Below are 16,176 nucleotides of genomic sequence, written 5' to 3' on the forward strand. Positions count from 1 at the left end.
TCATTGAGTGTATGTCTGATGTTAGATTCTAGGGTGCCTCAGAGTTATCCCAGTGGACAGAATGTCTTAACATTCAGATTATACAGGTGATCTAAGGTCCACTGGACTCACCAGTCTGTGTGGGCATAGTGGATATTTGATCTGGGCTAGGCCTGAAGGTTGGATATGCCAGGGTAGGGTCAGAAATATTTATCAAACTTGGCTCCACTATTGCTTATTAATTGAAGTGTTTACTGATTAGTGCAAACTCTTGTGAAGGCTAAGAACCATAATGTAAATAAAAATAAAGTCAATGGTATCATAAATATTGTAATACCATACTAGAATAAACAAACTCCAAATCAGAAATTCAAACAAATACTAGGAAAGGATTAATATGCAAATAGTAAGATTTATTTAAATTTTTAAAAACAATCAAGGTCAACACAATCACCTGGACAAGTTAATTTTGTTCATTAAGTTACATTTTTGTAAGGTGCTTGAAAAACCCAACAACTAAAATGTAAGTTGAAGTTTAGAATTTGAACTACTAATTCTGGCACATGTGAAGAAGAGAGAATGGTGGGAAGAAATCAAACAAAGCTAATGTGGATTGTTTTCAGATATATTAGCTAGGTAGAGATAGGAAACATGACTGACAATTACAGTGGAAGTATATGCTGTTCCTTTACTCCATTGTGCTCTGGGAACCTGATTCTTATTTTCTAGATAGAGTTTCAGTGACCTTAGTCATACAGACAAACAATATATCTTTGAGCTTGACTCAACTCCATAAATGTGTCACAGAATTCAGAGGTCAAGGTCCAAAGGTATTATTGATTATGTTATTTTAAAACTTTGGATGCAAATTATTTCTGCTAAGTGGGACAATACAGAAGAATGGAATGTTTACTGTTTGTAATCATTTCAATGTATCTATGCCTCTAAATTCCTGGTGGAATGTGACCAGCCTAAGTAGAGGAGGTGCTCTTTCTTCACATGACCCTGTTCATTTGTACTAGAAATTTAATGAATTTTGCCTTCACAGTTGCATGAAGTTTTACACTCTTGTTTAACCATTGGGTAGTCACAGGTTAGAGAAGCCTTCAATTCTGCACAGTTAGAATTCGTATTCACATTTACTGAATATTCAAGTATTCATGTTTGCTAAAAAAAAGAACAAAGGTATTCATTACTTTGTTATTATTTTCCTCTATTAATAGTGACAAAATAAAACACATAAATTGGGAGAAGGGGATTGAGCAAATGAATGAATGTCCTTTAAATTAGAGCTTTATGAGATGTTATTGAGATGAATGAATTTCTTCACTCACAAAAGGCTTGAAAAAATTAACTTCAGTGATTCTTTGAGGAACTAAACTATCTAGAGGCTAGAAAGATGGCTCAGTGATTAAGAGTCCTTGCTCTTCTTGCAGAGAACCTGGTTTTGATTTTCAGAATCCACATCGTGGCTGAAGACCTACTATAACTGCAGTTCCATGGGACCCAATGTTCTCTTCTGTCCTCCATGGTCATAGGGTTCAAATGTATGTGCATAAATACATACATGCACACTGACACTTATAAACATAAAATAAAGGTAAATATTTAAAAAGAACCCCACTATTTAAAATATCAGTCATTATGCAATTATTTTCTAAACTTGAATGTGGCTAATATTAAAACCCTATATACTCAGCAAATCAAGTTTCATTAATATGTTCTTATAGCTACTGTGCTTAATAGCCAGCCTCTTTATGTGAAAATACTGGCCATTTAATCATTTCAGAATATTCTGTTCTCCATGATTGCCTTAGATTTTGATTATATTTTTCATACCAGGGGAGCTAATTTTATGTAAACAGAGTTTTGGTAAAGTAGGTAGTAGAGCATTTTCTTCTGATTATTAAATATTTATATTCAAATGTCCAGCAGTGACCACAAACTCAAGAAAACTCATTTGAAATTCATGACCTAACAGTTTTTGTCATGTCTTTGATGTATATCGACAGCTCATGGACCTCCATTCAGCTCACCCAGTCTCAGATAATTGGAAACTCATAATTATGAAATCATTCAAAATAACTTATTTATTCCTTTGTACTTTAGTTATTGTTTATTGAGACAGAGTCTCATTGTGTTGCCTAGGCTAGAATCTAGCCCATCCAATCACATATCTCTGTTAATTCCACCTCCAGAGAAGCACCACTACAGGCACATGGCTAGTCCTCTTTCACTTTGTGTGGTGGCTCTCTGCAGGTTTTACAGCTGGTAGGGGAAAAAATCATGATCTATGAAGAGATAAAAATGAAAGTCAGCCTGATTTTATGGTAACAGTGCTAGGCCAGAACTTCTAGAGTCTGGCTGAGATCTTTTTACTTAGCCATGTTTAAGTCCAGGATAATTTTGGAAAACCTTTTTTTTTGATAGCAATTTACTCAGTCCCAAGTACACAGCAATTGAAGACATAATTACATTGAGATTCTTTACAAAGTACATCTGGCTTCTTTCATAAGAATGGGTACCATTCACTTAGAGGTAGTGCCCAAGATTCAGGGCCTAGGAAGATGATTGAAGTAAACATAACACCTGCAAGATTGGCCAGGCCCTAACATGACACAAAAGTCACTTTGCTATTGTAAAGCACAAATGACATCACTCATAAGAATGGGTTTTATGACCTAACATCAATGCTGAAGATTTACAGATAAAGGGTCTAGGAAAAGTAAAACAAATTCTGGGAGATACGGTGGAGCCTGTCTCATCAGACAGCAAAGGGTCACCAGGGTATAAAACCTGTAACTCCTGACATTCCAGAAAGAGCAGTTATGCATCTCATTCCACTGAAGAGATAAGGTATATGTTTAACTTTCCTGACTTCCCTGGTGCTTATCTGTGTGCACAGGGCCTTTTTGCCCTTTACACTTGTCCATGTACATGTACATGTACATAGTCATCAGCACTGAATAAGCACAGTTAACAAAAAAGTATTATTATTCTACCTTTTCTTTCTGCAAACCATTTTCATAACTTTTGCTGTAGCAACACAAAAATAACTAGTTCTGAATCTATATCTCTTAGCTGGCTCTTTCTTTATGCTTTTTCTAAGAGCTCTTTGCGTGATACAATTTCTGTAACTAATGGGAGATGATTACAGGAAGATCCAGATGATTGGGATCAGACTGGACTACATAGTGAATTCTGGGTTAGCTTTGGTTACGTAGTGAGACCCTGTTTTAAAACTGAAAACAGCTTAAACCACAAATAAGTAAATTTAAAAAATACAAAAATAAGAACAAAGATTAAAGTCTTGCAATTTGTTGTTTGTTGCTGCTAGGACAGACTCCTTAAAAAGTACATTCAGCAGAGCTGTGGATATTTGGCTCTGAATTTTTTTAGCTTATAATCTTAATATCATCAGTACTTTGAACTTTATCCATACAAACACACAATAAAGAATTCTGTAATTCCCCAGAGAGTGCACAAAAATCCCAGCGAATTGCCACCAGAATTTTCCATATTAACTTTGATGTTATTTTCCATTTTTATAAATACCTAACTGCTGTTACAGTTTCTTATGTAGCCTGGGGGAGTTTGATCAATATTTCAAACTGGATTTGAACTCCTAATGCTCCTTCCTCTGCCCTCAGAATGTTGGGATTATATTTTTTCTTTGTATTTAAACTTTGTTAATTCTTTGTTTAAAAACGAGATACTATGACATTCATTTCAGTCCCTTCCTGTGATGAAACACTAAAATTTTTAAAGAACTCACAATGTGTATAGATTTGATTTAGACTCTAAAAATGCACAAAAATGCTAAAAAACAGCAAATCATGTAACTGCTGACTAAATGGAAGGAGATTCAAATAACAATCTAGGGCCAGTGAGATGGATCCAGGTAATAGCACTTGCCACTCAGCCACTTGAGGTCAATCTGTCACAACTTTATCATGGAAGGAGAGAACCAATTCACACAAGTTGTCCTCTAACTTCAACACACAATCACACACAGAAGCCATTTCACACATACATGTGTCTGTACATATACAGAGTGACACAAATACCCATTCACAAATAAATAAAAATGTAATAAGAAATTCAAATGATGCTCTGGAGGAGCTTGAGAATTTACTGTGCTAAGCTCCTTGGTGGGTAAAGAATTGTAATATATTTCTTAGTTCTCTGGGCTGACCTGTGTACTACTATCTCAACCACTTAGATTTGTATTGCTTTCTCTTCTTAAAATGCCAATCTTAAGATCCTACTGTCATTGAGCATAAGAAAATTCACTTTTAATTTTAGTGAACTATAGCCACAGGAATATTTCTGTAGACTCCAATAGCAATAATAATAACATAGTTATAAATATGCACTGATTTTAGGTGTTGCCTTAGACAACATAAAGTATCATGTTTTTCCTTTCTTTTTTTTTTTTAGATTTATTTATTTATTACATATGCAGTGTTCTGTCTGCACATATCCCTGAAGGCCAGAAGAGGGCACCAGATCTCATTACAGATGGTTGTGAGCCACCATGTTGTTGCTTGGAATTGAACTCAGGACCTTTGTAAGAGCAGCCAGTGCCCTTAACCTCTGAGCCATCTCTCCAGCCCAAGTATCCTGTTTTTCAATGTCAAAAGTACATACATCCTAAACAAAGGAAAATCTGTAATTCCAAAAATGACATTAAGTAAATTTTTGTCTCTTGAAAATAAGGCCAAGCTATTAAATCTTAAAACAAATTGACATTTTACATTATTATATTAGTATATTAATAAAACTTACTGCATAGTCCATCATCACAGTGATCAGAACAAAGGGCACATGGTTGTCCTATTGTGTAGGGGACGTATTGCCTTCTTACAATATTACCACTGAAATTGAAATGCAAAATTCAAATACTTTTAATTTTTCTCTGTACACTCTAAAGTTTGCTTATATCACCAACACATATTTTCATACATATATATTTTATCATATATGTTTCAATATATATTTTTCATATATATATACATATATATATATATATATATATATATTCCTATTAAAAGCTCTAGCTATGCCGTACACAAACCTAACATTTCCTAAGTGTATTCAGATAGAGATGTGAAATAATGGGATAATTAATCCATTCACTCTTTCCCTCAACCATCATCTCAGAAATAAATAGAGTAAATAAGAGTCTAAAATTTAGAAAAGTTTTAATGTTGAAACACTCTCTGGATTTGTTGATAAACCTGAACAATAACTAAGACAGGAATGCTGCTTAGGTATAAAAGATATTTCCTATAGAGAAAGTTACATACAGGTATATGCTGTGATTCCTATAGTGTGGAGGAAGTCCATTTGATGATGTACTGAGTTTCAGGTATTTAAGTGTATAATTGTGAAAGACCTAATGTTTAGGAATGTTTGGGGATTTCTGAAGGCAGCATGTGGGTTTGAGATTTCCATGCTTATCAAAAAGAGAATATTAATGTGAAAAAAACTTTGTAAAACCATCTGAAGTGTTCAGTATTCTGAAATTGCCAAGCCTGTACCTCAGTAGGAGCATCACTTCCCTGATCATCACAGGAAATTAGAAAAGTCAGATTCTCCATTGCACTAAGGGTGGCAGGGTGGTGTGTGCAATGCCCAAGGGTTTGCAGCAGAACCTCTCCTCTATATGCAGAACACAGCTCTAGGTGTACGAGCAATGTTAAGAATGAAAAAGTCATAAAGCAGTGTACAAGATCTGTCACTTGCTCCTCTTCATTACTCATCTGACACTTCTAGGTACCAGGCTCCAGATACTACTGGACCAGGTAGCTGGATGGAGTCCAATGGCTTCCTTCTTTGTGTTATTGAATGTCAACAGAAACACGCTTGAAAATTCTTTGAGATCCTACTATTCAACTCACAAACATTAGAAATGAATCATTTAAAAGACTTGATTTGAAGACCCTCATCCTCTTGTAAGTTTCTTGTATTAAAAGGATAACAGAGGTGGAGAGATGTACTAGCACTTAAGAGTACATATTCCTCTCTTAGAAGACTTGGGTTTGGATCCCAGCATCCACTTCAGGTGGCTTGTAACTGTCTGTAACTCCAGTTCCACAGGATTTGATGACTTTGGTCTTCACAAGTGTTTAAGGTTGACAAACTAGGACTGGATAACCTATCGGGAGTCTCCTCTCTAAAGAAAACTGATTCTTTCTCAACACCCATAGATTACCTATAGCTCCTTATCCAGGGCAATATAACCTTTTGTTATCACCCTTGGTTGCCTCCCTGAAGTCAAAGACAAGAGCCTATTGTTAAAAACGTCACCAACTTCAGATACAGGAGTTGGAGAAATAGAGCTAGAATTGATCTGGAAGACTCTTTCCTGCAGATTAGCTCTCATAGTATTAGAAGATGCTATGTAAACTGCCAAGGGAGAAAATAACCATTAGTTTTCTTTCTGCAAAATCATAACAAGAACTAGCCGGGTTGCTATTTTTCCAAGCTTAATTTTTGTTGCTTTATTTATGCATGTGAACAGCCATACACCCACAAAGGCCCGAAAAGGTCCTTAGACCTGAAGTTAAATATAGTTATGACCTACTTGATGTGGTTGTTGGGAACCAAACTTGGAACCTCAACAAGAACAGCAAAAATTCTTAACCACTGAGTCATCTTACAGTCCTATGTTGCTACATTATACCTGCAAAAATTTTCCAAGTCTTGAACTTCAATGGCACATTGAGAGGTCCTTAATATATTTCAAATAGTTAAGAGGCTAAAATCTTAAATCTTTCTCCTTAGAATTTACTAAAAAATTCTGGAAAACTCATTCTCTAGATCTTGATTTTAAAGCCAGAAATTCCCTTCTATGCTGTGTTTGAGCTCTTAAAAAAATTTCCATGAAAAATGAATATATATATTCATAATCTGTTAATTTATTTTGTATTTAAAAATACTTTAATTACATCTGTATCTATGTTTGTCCATGTGCAGCTTTGTGCATGGACAATAACAAAGCTGAGGTCATGAATTTGTGAGGACGTGTGCGGTAGGAAGGTTTCCAGTAGAGGGAAGTGTGGAAATGATGGAAATACAGTATACTCCTATATGAAATTCGCAAAAAAATAAAACAAAACTTTTTTTAGGTTTTTGAGACAGGGGTTCTCTGTGTTGCCCTGGCAGGCCACAAACTCACAAAGATTGCCTGACTCTGCCTCCCAAGTCCTAGGATTAAAGGTGTGAACCACTACCACAACTCAACAATTAAATTTAAAAAATAGATACAACAACCTATATAATCAGGGGTAGGATCAATTAATTAGAAGCACCACAATCACTAACCTGTGTCATTCACTCATGTTCACTCCTGGTCTACTATTAAAAGTTTGCTTTGTAACCTACAAACATAGCATGAACAGACAATAGGAATTCACAATCCTTATACTTGGGTCCTCATGAGGTCACCATTAGTGCAGAAAACAGCAATGGAGGAGGGAGAAAAATCATTTTTAAAGACAGGGAAAACATTTCCAAGTGTAATTCATGGAACTGATGAGATCGACATTTCAAAGATTTAGTTAAATAAGTTTCGACTCTAGGGAATATTTAGAAATTTTTATTTTCCTCTCTGTGTAAATTATATCTTTAATTTGTTTTTATATCATGATAATTTTAAAAAGTCAAATTGCATTTGTCATTGTTGAAAATGAACTTTGAAGTGGATACTTACGGAGGACAATAGTGACAAACATATATGAATTGCAATAAATCCCCAGAGCACTTAGCAACTCCACATGCAATTTGGTTAGACGAATTCCAAACAACCTATATACCCAGAGAAGAAGACAGGGCACATGTCAGAGAGGAAAATAATGCAGAAAAACAAATACAAAATTAAAAACACCACTAGTAAACTTTGTTTCTATATGCCTTATATACATAGTTAAGTGATTGATTCAAAATACATATGTTAGAACATCCCTAAGGGGCTGCTGTTGGTCAGCTAGTCTGGCAAATCTTTCAGGAAGCACTCAGTAGAATTTATGGAAGCTGAGAATAGCTTCAGCCCCATCTCTGAGAAGCTTTGTTCTTTGTCATCTTTGACAGTTTCCAAGATATGAGGATACAGAAGGCTGGGCTGAGGCCAAGGAGCTTTGTGTCAAAATGAAAGGCATCAAAGAATCTAGGGACACCAGGAGGACCATGGTGTGATGTAGAACTTCTCTGACACTGCTTCCAACTCTACAGGCATGTGACCATAAACAGCTAGAGAGTAACCTGGATATCAGGTCAATTCCTGGTCAGACATCAAACTGACCAAGATGTTGCTGGTGACCACTCTGAAGTGCTTTTGCAAAATCAAGTGTCCTATGATCATAGAACCATGACCTTGGATGATGAACCAGAACTTTCTCCCAGAAGCACAGAAGAGTCTGTTCAGTTTGGTACTAAGCTGTGATCTTGAGTATCTTCTTTTCTGTGTGGGCAGGGATCATGAGTAGCTGCAAGCCTTACTGGTTCAGCCTGGTGGAAGGCTGACACTCAGCATATTTCCTAGAAGTTGTATGTGGTAGGTGCTTCTGTGTGGAGCAATGGCCTTGGATATCCTGGTTCCCTTTGAAACTGTGTTTCAGCTCAAGTTTCTCAGACTACAGGATCTGATCAGGCCAGTCATTTGGAGTTGCTTTGTGCCTGTACCACATCTGCATCTCCTCTCTACCCAGCCAAGCAGGATCCCCACATCACCCTCTTCCTAGGTTTGGAAGGCCCTCTTTGACAGTGGACAGGATGGAGCCACAATCTTATTATTCTTGCTAAAAGAATCATTGCATTTGATAGGAAAGGGCCTGAGGACTGGCCTGTAGATCCAGTAGGAGGCTAGCTGTCAGGGTTTTTGGTAATAAAAGTCCAGGAGATATCTTTCCTCTTTTCACTCAGGAGCCATACAGATGCGCAGCCTTTTTAAAGTCTGTGAAGGTGCCTTAGAATGTAGGCCATTACCCTTTTTTGGTGACTTGAGTCAAGAAATTATGGTTAGAAAAATAATCAAGTATGTTCCCTTACAAAGATTAAATAAGCCATTGAAAGATGGAAGCTCAAATAGCCAATGAGTGTCAAGACCAATGTACAATCAACCACTCAAGATCTTCCCCAAGGTGTACGGTTGGTGTGCACTCTCTCTATACTCCCTGAAGTTGGGAGAATGTGATAGGAAGACAGCAAGTTCAAAACCAGTCTGAACTACATAGTGAGACCATGTCTCAAAAAGAAAATAAAAACTCTCTGCACAGAAATTCTTCATTTAAATCAGTCAAGTAATTAAAAATATTTCTTTGCCTTGTACTTACAGAGACAGTACTTTTTCTTACCTGAGTATAATGTCCAACTAATGCATTAGGTGGATTTGGGCCTGAACCAAACCTGAAATCTTTGGCTTCATCGTACCAGCTTTGGATTGCACGAGACCATGGTGCTGGGTAACTTGCCAGGAAGATATTCTCACCACATATTATGTCTAAGGAAAAAGACAGAACACTCACAAAGACAGCAATAAAGAAAAAAGCGGGACACACCCACATGCATGCACACAGAATTCCTGATTTTTAAAGACACTGCTCACAGTTTCTTTTGAACATTGCATAAGAAACATGATTCAGACTTGATGAACCTTTAGCTGAACAGGCGCCATAGGTATTTAACATGTGTGCGCTAAACACCATGAGCACTAAGTAGATAGAGAAGTCTTTTCTTCAGTAGCTTCTCTCCTCGAACTAATTCATCCACCCATTAAATTCTGCATACCTGTCTGCACATGTGTATGTGTGTGTGCATGTGTGTGCAAGCCTGTGCCTCATGTGTACCAAATGTGGATTTGCAGTGTTAAAGAAGACCAAGACAAACTCCTTTCATTTCTCTCCAGAGGAGCAGGAGATTTTCTATAACAATTTTCCATATTTAGGAGTATTGTTCTGTGTGAGCCTTCTTTACAGTCATTCTTTAAAAACTACAAGTACAAAGCAAACAAAACAGAAGGGATTATATTTTCAAAGTTTATAGGTCATGTGTGGTGATATTTTATTTGTGCTCTAATAAATAAAGCTTATCTGTGGATCATGGGAAATGCTAGCCACTATGTTAAACATAGAGGCCAGGCAGTGGTAGCCCATGCCTTTAATCCTAGCATTCAGGAGGCACAGAGTCATCTGGATCTCTGTAAGTTCAAGGCCACACTGGAAACAGAGCCGATTGTGGTGGCACATGCCTTTAAACCCAACACCAGTTAACCATAGAAGTCTGGAGGTCAATACAGACAGACAGGAAGTGATAGAGCAGGGTGGGAAGAGAAAATAATGTAGCTGGGTAGAGAGAAGAAGTGAGATGGCAGGGCTCAGAAAGTTATATAGGCATGAGTACACAGGAAGTAGTCCTCTCTTTGGCTGAGGATTTCCTAGCGGTAAGACATGGCTGGCTTGCTCTCTGATCTTTTAGCTTTCATTCCAATACCTGTCTCCGGGTTTTTTATTAATAAGACCATTTAGCAATTTGTGTTACAGTCAGGTCTTAACTAGAAAATTAAAACTTCATAGGCCAGATTTTCTTCAGAGAATTGGAAAAAAGCATCTTTTAACTCCCAAAATAACTTAGTATTTTTTTTATCAAGCTCTGTAATTAAAAAATTACTTTACACTGTAACTGAATATTGCAGCCTTTTAAATTAATTTTTATTCATTATGATATTGAATTAGAAATGTCTAAGAAGTAAAACCTTTAAAAGAGGTTATTAATTTATTAGGTTCAAATTGGGCCAAACATGATCATTTTTAATATTTCAAGAAATATTTTATCTCATGGTCCATTTATTAATTTTGTTATCATTTTTACACTTTCTTATGTAAATATTGTTTGATAGTTTATTTTTAATTTAACATAATATGTCTTTTCAGGCATTCATAAGATGGCCTCACAAAAAAAGAAGGAAGAGCTGGGTGCACACACATTGGTGACTTAGACACAAAATCCCATTACTTGGGAAGATGAGGTTGGAAGATCAGAATTTTGAAGATATCCTGGGCTATACAGTGAGACCTGTCTCCTCTGCATCAAAAATAATGAAGGAAATAATAAATGTAAATACTAAGATATTTGATATTTCTTAGGAAAAATGAAGAATTAGTTGATCAAATTAAACATATCTTTTATAATTAAAAAGATAGCTTGGAAACACAACAAGCCACATCATTAAGAGAGTGGGTTAAAGACAAATTCTAATTTCAGAGTGCTGGAGAAATGAATGAGCATGTAGGAGTATACCTTGCTATTTCAGCAGACTTGAACTCAACTCCTAACATCCATACAGTGTAGCTTACCACCACCTGTGACTACAACACTGTAACAACCACCTGTAACCTGTAAGCTCCAGAGGGTTTGGTGTCTTCTGGCCTCTAGAAGCATTCTTACATACATGCACACATGCATAAATACACAGAGACACACAAACACATAAATAAAACCATAATAGGATAAAATAAAAAGGAGATTCTAATTTCAAATTTCCTTTATAAGGCCTTAATTGATAATTATTTTCATCAAGACATCAGTTTCTAATCTTCAAAGCAGAGAAGGCACAAAGCTGGCATCAGGAAAGACAGTTTGTGTAAAATACAAAACATCCAATAAGCACAAAGTGGAGCCTTTCAGAGCCATCTCTGCCCCAGAGATATTTAACTTTTAAAAAAGGAAGTATCAGAATACGTGTTCATTTACAACATTTTGTTAGCACAATGTGAGAAGATGGGCTTTCCTGTGTGACTCTCCATTCATTTGTAAGTAAATCTGAGTTTACATACTGGTGGTCCTGGCTTCTGGAGGACTGTGTACATAAGTGCATTGGTTTGCCCATCTCTGTGCATTCACTCGGGCATTGTTGCTCCATTGCTAAAAGGAAAAGGAAAAAAAGCCATAGAATAACTCCAACCTCAGAGTCACATGATCTTTGCAAAATTTCTGTAGGTACTTTCTCATTTTCATCATGATCAATATATAATATAGTATATGTTTAAATTTTATGTTAGCATGTATATTTTCAGCATTCATGGTGGCATTTATAAATAAGTTTATTTTTGCATATTTTCCACTCCCATCTTCCTGATCCTGCCCATCCTCCCATGCATGCCCTCTCACCCACAGCCTCCATTTGATGTCACACATGTTCTTTTCCTTCCACTTACCATGCCTTCTATCATCCCTTTACCCTCCTCATGGTCTTCTTACTAGTTTTATAACCTATGTCCAAAGATACTCCAACTTGTATATGGCCTCTCCTGTACCAAATAAATGCAAGTAGTCTGTCTTCCCAGGGCCACCAAAAATGCTAAAACTTTTTATGATCTAATGACTTACTGAAATCACAACAGGAACCCTTAAAGGCTGAGTAATTGCTGTAGAGCTAGTAGCAGTAACCATGTTGAAGTACTAAGACTATTTTTACAACTGTAAGAAGTTGCCCCAGAAATCCTAGCTTCATTTTTTCCCTCATTAAATGAACTTAAGAGACACAAGGATGTTGATTCTGGATCCAGAGAGTAGACTATTTAGTTGAAAGGTCACTGGACCTTAAAGGGGAAATGTTCTGACCCTAGATTAGGAGAGAGAAGAGTGAGCCAAAATAACATAATGGCATTTCACTGGAGACCAAACTCAAAAGATGTGACTTTAGTTCAGTAAATATAATTCATATAGCTCCATAATACCAATGAGTCACTGTTATAAAAGATATTTAATAAAATCTCCTCTGATCATTGCACAGCTAAAGACATAGAAGTAAAGAACTAACTCTGATATAATGGACACATACCCACATGCATGCACATAAAAAAAAACAACGAATACTTTTTAAAAGAGAAGCTAGAATAGAGGCAGACCCTCTAAAAGCACACAGCAGAAGCCAGATGTTATCCTCAGGCTCCCAACACAGCTCTCCAAATGCACTGTCCTGTTGTGAGCCCTCACCATCTTTAGTAAGTCACTACCAGGTGGAGAAACCAGTCTTCTCAGTTGGTTGTGCTTGTTTACAATCTCTTCTTGAACTGACACTCTAGTGGTTGACAAATCCTCAATATTCATATTCTGAATGGAAATAAAATTGAAGTCATGTTAGTGTATGTTAAGATTGCATAAAGAGGTGAATAAGTTGTCTAAAGTTAATGAAAGCCATTTTTAAAGTACTCAGGACAATGTTAGTCATTAAACCTTGATAATACATTTAAGAAAATCTATGCCTTTTCATTAGATACAGTTTAAATAAAATTTTTGAGAACAAAATGAATTTATGGCATGTCAAAGTAAAAACTCTTCTGAGGCTACAAATGTCAATTTTGATTTAAGTGAGATCTATAATGATAGCCATGTACAGTATAGATTTAAGTCATTCACACTCAGGCTGTAGAAAGGAAGTGCTAAGGAGGAAGACATAATTATTATAGACCTTAAGAGACAATAGCCATATGACCAGGAGTTTGAAAGCTTGTGAGATAATGTGTAGTCCCAGAGACAGTATATGTGTGCATTAGAGAATTTTATACGGAACACGGTTTTGTGATCACTCCAAAGACAGGTTTATCTAGTAGAATATCCAAGTCAATTTGGAGACAATGGGTTCTTGAAAATAGTTGAGCATTACTGACTTTACATTTCACTGGACTGCAATAAGTCTGCTAAGTGAACTCAGATGCTGATATTTAAATTTACCTTTTTAATTTGTGCGGGACAAGTGGATGGAATGATATTATATGAGTTGACAGAGATATAAGAGCCACTTGCTGATACAAACATACTCAATTATGTACTGTTTTATAGTGTAGAGCAAGATGTTATAGCATAACTATTGACGGATTGACTCTCACATACATTTTATCTCAGTGCTGGGATCAGTTGTTTCTCCTTCATGCACTTTTACTTCCCTCAAGACTTTGCAGACATTGCACCCATGGATCTAATCACACTGCATTGCCAGTGGTTACTACATGTCCATCTCTTCCTAATGTTTTATGTTCTGAAGGCACTAATGAGAGCCTTGTGTGAAAAGATCTCTCACAGCTAGTGATTTCTAAGGCAGAAAAGATGTATATGTTAAAGTCATTGTTTGAAAATCCTCATATTTTATTTTAATGTAAATTAACAATATCCCCAGATGTTATTTATTAAGGGAATGACATCATTTTCTAAAACATTTTTAAAATTAAGTGTATCTGTTTGAGTTCAATGTGGGTTTGTGTAATGAGTGCAGTGTCAGTGGAAGACTTAAGAGAGTTTTAGATTCCCTGGAGTGTGCGTTACATATGGATGTAAGCCACCTGAGGTGAATCCTGGAAACGAAAGGGTCGTCTTCAAGAGCAGTAAATGCTCTTATTCATAAGTCATCTCTTGAAACTACCAAACTCAGATGCTTCATTTTAACCTGAAAACTCTACCTAAAGATGTTTTATTTCTAAAGACAAAATATATGGCTTCTAAGAAAGGAATTAATATTTTCTGCTTGTTATTCAAACTTCCGTGGTAGCTAAAAATTCCATAAGACAAGAGTGTGCTTATATTTTCTTAACAGGAAGTTGTAGAGATTTACAGAAAAACATACTAGAAACACTGAAATGTGAGAATGAAATGTTAAATGGCTTATTTTGGATTGGAATGTGCCCTAATAATTACAACACCACAGAGTAAAACCAAGAATAACAACAATAAATGACACCGGGAGATGAATTAGTTCTCCATGGTAACTCTCAAAGAAACCTTCATTCATAAAACATGGCTTGAATCTCTCTGTTATTTGGATCTTGAAAATTTGTGAAGAAGTATCAATAGACCAAAGAGAGAAGAGAAGAGGAAGGGATGAGGGGAAGGAGACTAGTTCAAAATTGCCATATAATACAATCCTTTTAGGAAAGAAACTGGGAATGCAAACAACTTGAAAGAACACATAGATAATAGTCTCCAGATTACTAACATGATTATGGTAACAAAAGACATATCATTTACATTCCAAAACAGGTTTACCAGTTGTTGGCACTCCCTACTCTTGAGGAATTCTAGTAGTCTTCAATGCAGAAGCCAAAGAGGAGAATGAAGGCTATAGCAATCGCCAATGCTTCTAATTTTTAGTAGCTTTCTAACTAAGGGGAGGGAATTTTGCTGGTAGTATACATTCCATCATTAAAGAAGGTGACTGAGCCTCATCTGCGATTGTCTAAGCATAAGAAGATATTTTAACTATTAAATATTTGGCTCTTGTACATACTTACTGTTTGCATAGTAGATGTACTTAATCACTCTTCGGTGTGTGTGTGTGTGTGTGTATGTGTGTGTGTGTGTGTGTGTGTGTGTGTGTGTGTGTGTGTGTGTGTGTGTATTACAGTTTTAAAGAGTGATCCTATAGCTTCCTAGCCTTTATAGTTGCCTAAATTGTTCTGATAAGAAACTAAATCTTACCCATACCTCATTGTCATCTTGAAGAAGAAGTGATGGGGGCAATACAGAAGCCAGGAACAACAACAGGAATAATATCATGTCTAGGAAACAAAGAATAGAAAAAAGATCTACATTTAAATGTTTAGTACATGGAGTTCTGAATAACGCAAAACGTATGGGGGAAGTAATGAGACCCATTTCCTAGATTTACTAGCAATGTAGCAAGAAGGGCACACTATTTATATCATCAAAATGATAATAAAATCAATTCAAGAAGCCTGCTGCCAACTGGTGCAATAAGGAAAAAATCAAAGTGCCTAAGTGAAGCTCTCCAAAGCATGCAACTATGAGTGCTCTGGGTGATTAGTGTCTCCTCCCCTGTCACACTCTAATCCATGGAGGTCCTCTGTTCAGATTCTAGAAATTTAGGATATACACACAATTTATACATGTAAAGAACCTACAATCTACATGAGTATATTCACCTATGATCAGAAAAATGAAATGTTTTGTTTTCTGCTTGTCTTAAGTGTATTTTATGGGCCAGTTGTATATTTTGATGATCACCAATTACATATTTATTTCAAGTTCTGAGCCATAACATTGAGTTGGACAATTTAAAATCATCAGCAAGGCTACCATTTCATCCATAATCTAATAATATTTGCATTAGTGCACAGAAATAACCCAGCAGTCACAAATCATAGTTCTAGTAAAGATACCTCTAATATAACTACTTTGAAAAGT

General features: G+C 36.1%; 1 protein-coding gene across 1 annotated transcript; it reads right to left on the minus strand.

The window, feature by feature from the left end:
- Positions 1-1,099: 1,099 nt before the first annotated feature.
- LOC128114114 (cysteine-rich secretory protein 1-like) lies at positions 1,100-15,545 on the minus strand. Its single transcript, XM_052743967.1, has 7 exons — positions 15,457-15,545; positions 12,976-13,092; positions 11,814-11,901; positions 9,336-9,481; positions 7,697-7,791; positions 4,764-4,856; positions 1,100-1,121 (listed from the first exon to the last, which is right to left on the minus strand). Exons 1-7 carry the CDS (start codon positions 15,526-15,528, stop codon positions 1,100-1,102), a joined length of 633 nt encoding a protein of 210 aa, XP_052599927.1. The 5' UTR covers positions 15,529-15,545.
- Between the last annotated feature and the right edge of the window lie 631 nt (positions 15,546-16,176).

This window comes from Peromyscus californicus, unplaced genomic scaffold (genome assembly GCF_007827085.1).
Source record: "Peromyscus californicus insignis strain IS unplaced genomic scaffold, ASM782708v3 Scaffold_19__1_contigs__length_69161282, whole genome shotgun sequence".
Lineage (NCBI taxonomy): Eukaryota > Metazoa > Chordata > Mammalia > Rodentia > Cricetidae > Peromyscus > Peromyscus californicus.